The sequence below is a fragment of the Etheostoma spectabile genome, chromosome 24 (assembly GCF_008692095.1).
Source record: "Etheostoma spectabile isolate EspeVRDwgs_2016 chromosome 24, UIUC_Espe_1.0, whole genome shotgun sequence".
Classification (NCBI taxonomy): Eukaryota; Metazoa; Chordata; class Actinopteri; order Perciformes; family Percidae; genus Etheostoma; species Etheostoma spectabile.
In genome coordinates, this window is record NC_045756.1 from 9,566,377 (window position 1) to 9,574,335 (window position 7,959).

The following is a 7,959-nucleotide window of genomic DNA, read 5'->3' on the forward strand; positions in this document are numbered from 1 at the left end:
CTGGCTTTTCCCCCTCTCATTCCCCCTGCTGTGGCGTTTCCGATCCCCTAAACCAGAGACGTTTGTAACCCCCCCCACCATCTTTTCCTTAACTAACTGTCCCGTTCTTGTGCTGCCTACAAGTTAAAGGTATGCCCCAACCCTTAGGGTCAAGCATCAATATACTGTACGTGCGACCAAGCATGTCTAAATATGATGCTGAGGAAGACTTTGTGTGTCAATAACAAAATCCAGAGACACCAGAGCGAGCATGGCTTTCTGTGTAAGTAAGTGTAGTGTTTCTGCCACAGCAGTTTTCTACAGATTACCCAGATGTTTGGCCTCCTCACTGCCACAACAAGTAAGTAAGAGTGCACAGTAATGGAAAAAAAAGTTAAAATAGTCCCATTAAACTGGAAATTAGCTGCTTAATAAAGTCCCAGCAAGACAAAACTGCAGAGCACGTGTTGTTAAACTTGATTGATGCCATTAGTGGAGGCAGCTTTGTCTTTGGGAGTTTTTTAATGGATTTGTGTGCGCTACAGAGAACCAGCTTGTCCATCTGAGTGGCACACACATTTTTTATTTAATTTTTCACGGACGCTAATGATAATGATAGGAAAAATATGACACTGGTGTCATCCTCTGAAATGCTGTCAGCCCAGCCAACCGTCGCTAATCTGCAGCTTAAGTGGAAAAAAGAGAAGTTGCAGAGGAATGTCCACATTTTTCAACTTTTCTCAGGCGTTATCAAAGTGTCAATCTTAGTGGGATTTGTCCAAAATCTGCCACATGATGTGACGCCCTCTGCCAGCTGTGCGTCGAGGCTTGGGCCTAATTACAGACAGTTCTACCTATAATATGGAAGATAAAGATAGAAACATCAGACTGTTTCGGCGTCTCTTTAGGTGACAGGAGGGAAAATTTGATTTCCAAATGCTGACAGTTGGAGACAAGTTACATAAGAAAACTTCAGTGGAAAAAGCCATAAAAGTAAAAACAACAAACATTAAAGCTTAAAAAATTAACAAAAACGCAGTAAATAGGATGTGAATGACATTGCACAAAGAAAAAGCATAAAAGCCCCCCCGTGAATGCTGAGTGCTTAGAGCCTGGCGGGCCTCTTCACGTCTGACACCGTTCTGACCTTGCTGAGTTTATCCCAAACCATCCCCTTCCCATCGTTCCCTTTGATAATTAAGGTTTCCTCTGGAACGCCCGCGGGGGAGACTATCGTCTGGACAGAGAGCACAATTAAGCACCATTACTGTCATGTTGTCAGTTGGCTCTGCCTCTCTCCCTACCCTGATAAAAGACCTCGGAGTGTTCCCTTCCTGCTGAATTACAGCGATGGATGAAATAAAAATGTGCAGACCATTTGCTGGTGTCACTTTATTTTTGTGATTACAACCATCTGTTTTTTCCAAATTAAGACATTTGGAAAGAAGCAAACGTCTGCTCCATTTACAATTAATTAGCCAGCGACTGTGCAGCGTGGACTCGCTGGGTGTTTGAGCACTTCCGCCCAGATGATGATGTCTCATGTCAGCGCTGAGTGCTGCCAACTGAGAAGTGTCCATAACCGAAAAAAGGGTTTCTATCACAGTCCACTCAAACCGTTTCACCGGAGTACCTTGTTTCCGCTCGGGAGAGTCTGGGAGGAGTTTCTTGTGTCCAATTAAAAATTGTAATTTGTGATGTGGCATATCATGGTAGGGCAACAAGTTGACCTTTTCCCCCCTGATACTGATGGAAATAAGTCAATACAGGGTGTTACAACTGTGCCCACTACAACTATAGTGATGTTCAAATCATCAACATCTTTCTTTACACCCGATAGTTGGTTTAAAGAAAAAGGCTCAAGGTATTTTAACAAGTTTAAAATGATGCTTGTCCTGACATGTCTAGTTTATTGACAAAAAAGTAAAATATCTTTGACTGTATTACTGCACGTCTTATAAAGTCTTCTCACTCACAGTGTCGTCGACATAAAAAGTTCCTTAGAGATCATTGAAATAAATGGCCAGATAAAATGACAATAACATCGAAAAAAGAAATGTTGGAAATAGTGGCCGAACCGTGATCATAAGCGCCAAAAGAAAACGTTGGAAAGAGCGGGAAAAAAACTTCAGAAACAGAACAAATGCCAAAATCATTAAAAAAAAATCATTGGATAAAAATAAATAACTGTCTCCCATTGTATTTGTTTCCCTTCTTATGGACATAATGCCCAAAAATAGACATTTGAATACATTTAAACCTCTGTGTTCTTTAGAAGGAATATTCAAGTGTGATTGGACAGCCCTAGTTTGATCTGATGTTGAATCGACTCCTGAACATTCAGGGCTGGAGCCCTAGCAGAAATGCCCCCCCCCCCCTCCTACTCTCCCCCCCTGCTGAGTGAGTGATGTAATGTAATTAGAGGCATCAGCTCAGCTTGCTCTCTGCCCCGTGAACGCTTCGTGCATAAAACTTTACCGTGGCATTCTGCCGTGCCATTTCACTCTGTCATCGGTGTCGCTCCCACGGCTCGGCCGTCGTCTCAGGCTTTAAACCCCGCACAATAACACACTGTGGCATTTAGATAACACGCTGATGGTATTTCCAGGAAAAAATCATTTCGAATGGGAGATGTTCTGTGCAGATTAAGGCGGTTTAGTTGAGTTACTGGGCTCGTAGATTTGGCTCTGCAAAACACATTTCTGTTGTAAATGTAAAAAACTGGCTCGTGTCACCAAAATGCCAACATTTCATTAACTTGTTCAATTTGTTCAACATGGATTTGGGATTTTATCCTGTAGGGGTTGCAGGTTTGGAGGAATAAAGCTCTGTCCATTTTGTTCTAACCACATCAGAGTCTTACTGCCAATTTGGACACTAAACAAAAAGGATTTGTACTCTTCATTTGGACATCAGGAAAACAAAGTCAGGTTGAATCCCTATCAGTGCCGGAAATCAGAACTATTATACCCCCACTGTCTACTAAAATATGACAAAATAGTTGTTTTTTTAACGTAAAATGCAGCACACCCTTGCTATTATGCTATCAGTGCAGTGTTATGTAACAGTGCTGTTTGTGTGAGTGTGTGTGGGAGATTAACATTTGCTGAATTAAATCCAAATTCTGGCTTATTGTCGGACTAGGTTATTGGCCTAAACTGGTAAATGTAATTTTCCTGTTTGTTAATATCCTGGGTACACTGTTTGCCCCCTGATCATGTTTTTGAGGTCAGTCTGAGATTTCAGACACTGGTCACTATTGTCCTTCATATATACAGATATATTTTGTGTCTGAGCAGTTCTTTAATAATGAGAAAGTAACACATTTCTTCACCTGTTCCCACCAACAGACTCTAGTTATTATACCTTATGTGATAGGATAGATATATAAGTGATAGGATGGTTTCCCTGGGCTGTCTGTGACACTGTGAGCTGTCACTGAGCACAGAGGAAGCCTTACATCCCTCCCCTCCCCCCGTTTGTATTAATTCTGCCTTGACGGGGGCTCGGAGCGTAATGTAGGTCAGTCGTGACAAAGCCCAGATGGACACTGAGACAGGAAGTCCACAGACTGGACGCATTCATTGGTTTCAACCTGTTTTAAGTGGGGCTTATATTTTCTGACGTTTGCTTGATGTGGGTATATGTGGTGGAACTCCACCCGCGAGAATGGGCTTTCCCTGAAAAACAGTCAAATATGTCATGTTGTTCAAGCAGCAGTTATGACCTATACACACCAAAATTGTTATAAAATGGACTAAAACATGGGAAGTGTTGCTAAAAACGCTTTATGTAATGTGTCAAAATGTAATACATCTTTGCTTCCTCATCTTTATTCCTCAGCATTATGTAATTTTCTGCCGCTTTTATAATAGAAACAAAGACAATCAAGTCAATATTGCTGGAAATAGGCTATATTTATTATTTTGTAAGAACAGCATTATGGAATCTGTTATTCCAAACTGCTGTGAGATGTATTCCATATTGTGTTCAGGCTTTTTATGACATAATGCGTTGGTATTACATAATGCGTTGTTACAAGAGGTCATACGACGCACTCGTTAGGGTTCAACCTATTTTAACTGAGTAGTTGGTGAAAACATATTTTGTGATGCTGGATTTGGTCGAACACAAACTTCTCATGGGTGCATCCAGACCGTGGTTGCCATCCTTTTTTGGTCTGAGCCCCCCCCCCCCCCCCCCCATCCCTGTCAGGTGAACTCATGTACCCCTTCATCAATTGCCATTGTATGTTGTGAATGTAGAGTTTTTAATATTAAGGATGGTTTGGTCAGCGGTCCTCTTCCTCCTGAGAGTGAAGCTGAATGTCAACCCTTTATTCTTTCACTCTACTCTTGTTAACCATTTCATACCATTTATCGTTCACCTCTACTCTTAGTTAACCCTTTCAACCATTTATCTGTTCACTCTACTCTTAGTTAACCATTTCAACCATTTATCTGTTCACTCTACTCTTAGTTAACCATTTCAACCATTTATCTGTTCACTCTACTCTTAGTTAACCATTTCAACCATTTATCTGTTCACTCTACTCTTAGTTAACCATTTCAACCATTTATCTGTTCACTCTACTCTTAGTTAACCATTTCAACCATTTATCTGTTCACTCTACTCTTAGTTAACCATTTCAACCATTTATCTGTTCACTCTACTCTTAGTTAACCATTTCAACCATTTATCTGTTCACTCTACTCTTAGTTAACCATTTCAACCATTTATCTGTTCACTCTACTCTTAGTTAACCATTTCAACCATTTATCTGTTCACTCTACTCTTAGTTAACTATTTCAACCATTTGCCAACTGTTATATTTAGGCATCAGATGAAATATTTAGTTAGCGATAAACCATTAGCTAACTATTTCAACTGTTAGTTTCAACTAGCTTTTAGCTATTTCAACAGTTTCTCCATAACATTAGCTAATCAGGCGGACTGTTTAATCATTGCTTTTAGCTAGTTATTTCTACTATTTACTAAACAAACCTGTGCACTGACGTAAAGACGTTCCAGGTATGAACAGTCCCAAACTGAAGAACAATAAAACGTGTCCCGTCAAAGCCCGGTCTCAGGAGGCAGCACAAGGGGGGCGGAAACGCCAAAGAACCACTAGAGGCACAGGATGGGCCCCAAAACACAACAAACCACTCCAGCCAATCAACGACGAGATGGCTGGGGGAAGGGGTGGGGGGTCATGACAGTTATGGCAACATGGGGGGGGAGAGGCGAGCTCTCTGCAGGGACCATGCAGGGACTGCGAGTGCACCTTTAACCCTTCAGTTTGTGCCAAAGAAGAATTAATTCCTCAAGTATTATTATAAAATCATATTAACCAAGCATTGTCGGCGCCTGTCAAGGGAAAATAAGGGTTGACACCATTTTCTGTGAGCAATCCAGTTGATAGAGTAGATGAAGCCTTTCCCTCATGTAGTTAACCCTGCAGCCTATTTGTAACGTGTACCATTAGAGTGCTTTTCCATTTGCGTATTGACGGCTCTCCTCTGGCTTTCCTTCCACTCAGGACTGTCTGATAGATGCAGAGCTCCTGGCAGCACATATTTCAATAGCTCCCCTCTACATATGAAACGCTCTTTTTAAATTATGAACCCGTCAGTGGACTCAATGACTTTTAACACTTTGTATGGCTCTTTTTTTTAATAAATACCAGACTGATATCAGAACACCGAAATATTTTAAAGGGCTGCCATCCAGCACTTGCATATAGCGATGTAGTCAATAGTTAACTACAGGTTGGTGTTTGTGGTGTACTAATACAAACCTTTGTGTTGTATATGTCGTTTTGTATGCAACATTTATCACAGCAAGGATGTAAAACCAAATTTGTTTTGATGTATTTTTATAAGAGCCATTCAGTTAGGTGGAGGTGCATTTTGATAATTTGTTGTTTTTGGGATGTTGAGCTCCATTTAAGGTAAAGAAGGGTGATAAAGAACCTGTGGTTGTCCCACAGGGTGAATGAGGCTCCTCCACCTCCTGCCCTCTTTTACTCTCTATCATCCCCTCCACTTCACCATGACAAACCAGATCGGCTCTCTATCCAGCAGCCACAGGCTCCCTCTCCTCTTTCTTCTCTCTGTACCCAGCATCTCATTTGTCATTTACTGTGTCTGGGTTGGGGACCGCGCTGTCGCTGCCAGGTTTGGCCATCGACCGAGCCTCCAGGCTTGGCAAACGGACGAGCCCCCAGTTTTCCCCGAGTGGCAGCATTTACAAAGCCACTTAATGGCTTTTAGGCCCATTTTTACTAATTTGTTAACAAGTTTGGGGACAAAATGACCCTGGCAAACAGAAAAGCCCCCCAGTTTTTCCCAAAGATAGATAGACAGATAGATAGAAAGAAATATATATGCACACACACTTGTTTTCTGTTAATAGTTTTAAATAAAGATGTAATTCATTGAGTGTTTTTGCTCTATTTTTTGCGCTTGCTTTCTGTTTCTATTTTAATTCCGTTAACATAGGTTGGGTCGCTGCGTTGATTTGCCGTTCCAGTAAGAGAGACTGAGGGGACCCGCAACCATTCAGGGCTGGAGGTCCAGAAACTTTGCCCCTGGAGCCTGTATTTGGCTCTAATGCAATAACATTATTTTATATGTATATATACATAGAGAGAGAGAGAGAGGGAGGGAGTACAGCCTTTGATTTTCATAAAATACTGAAGACAAGAGTTCTTAATTTTTATCAATTTAACTGAGTTTAGCAGTGAAGGGCGCATGTTAGGGGGCTATTAGGCCTGAAGACTCTTATTTTGAACTCTCGCTACAATAAATCAATGTCAGAAAGCTCTCAGGGGTAACGCTGAGATCTGTTTGTTTTCATCCATACAGGGTTTCTAAGCACAGGAGACCAGGCGGCCAAGGGCAACTACGGCCTGCTGGATCAGATCCATGCTCTACGCTGGATCAAAGAGAACATCCAGGCTTTCAAAGGAGATCCCAAGAGAGTGACCATATTTGGCTCGGGGGCCGGAGCGTCGTGCGTCAGCCTGCTCACCCTCTCGCATTACTCGGAAGGTGAGTCTACATGCAGAGCACAGATACGCTCAGACGCAGACACGCTCGCACAGAGAGAAGCTCACACGCAGAAACATTCACATGCAGAGACAGTTTGACTCGTTTCTCATCGCTTTCACCTTCATTTTTGGCGCTTTTGTCAATTTGTTTTGATGTTCTTCTAATTTCCCCTTTTCCGATGTTTGAGTCATTTCTGCCATTTTGTTGCTTTGCCATTTTTTTGCATTGCTTCAGAAATACTCTGATACACTGATGCTCTCCCACGGAGATACTCTCTCACGCCAATCTCATTTTGCGTTCTATATTTTCTCTTCAGACGATTGCATTAAAGTTATGGAACGTTTTTCAACCTTTGCCGATTATGATGATGTTTTTGTCTCTTTTTCCAATGTCTTTGTAGCATCGTTGTTTTTTGACATTTTGGTTGCTTTTTGGCTTTTAGGGACCCATTATATTCATTCTTGATTAATCTGGATTATTTTCTGGATTTGTTGACGAGTGAAGAAACAATAAAATATTCACATATAACAATTAGGAATCAGAAAATTACCCAAACCGATTAATCAATTGACACAGTAGTTGGCGGTTTATGTAATAGTTAATTGGTTAATCTTTGGGGGTGAGGGTTAGATAAATCAATGATTAAAATAATGGTAAACTGCAGCCCTGTGTATAAATATGTCTTTAAATCCCAAATCAGACTGTGTTGTGGTCTTGTACACTCTCAGAAAATGAAGTAAATGATGGTACCTTTAGGGGTACAATGGCTTGTCACTGGGGCTGTACCCCCAAGGGTACAGCTTTTGTACCCTTGGCATGTTATTTGTACCTTTTACAGTACAAAAATGGGCCATAAACGCTGCATTTATTACATCATTATCATTTGTTTCATTTCACATTTAAAACATCTCATTTTAAACACAATGTC

At 41.2% G+C, this 7,959-nt stretch overlaps 1 protein-coding gene across 1 annotated transcript in view; it reads left to right on the forward strand.

Moving 5' to 3' along the window:
- The window catches only part of nlgn4xa (neuroligin 4 X-linked a), a 71,503-nt gene that overhangs the window by 51,432 nt on the left and 12,112 nt on the right, over window positions 1–7,959 (forward strand). Inside the window, exon 4 of the mRNA XM_032506497.1 lies at window positions 6,846–7,031. Coding sequence (XP_032362388.1) covers window positions 6,846–7,031 — 186 coding nt within the window. The remainder of the gene's footprint in view (window positions 1–6,845; window positions 7,032–7,959) is intronic.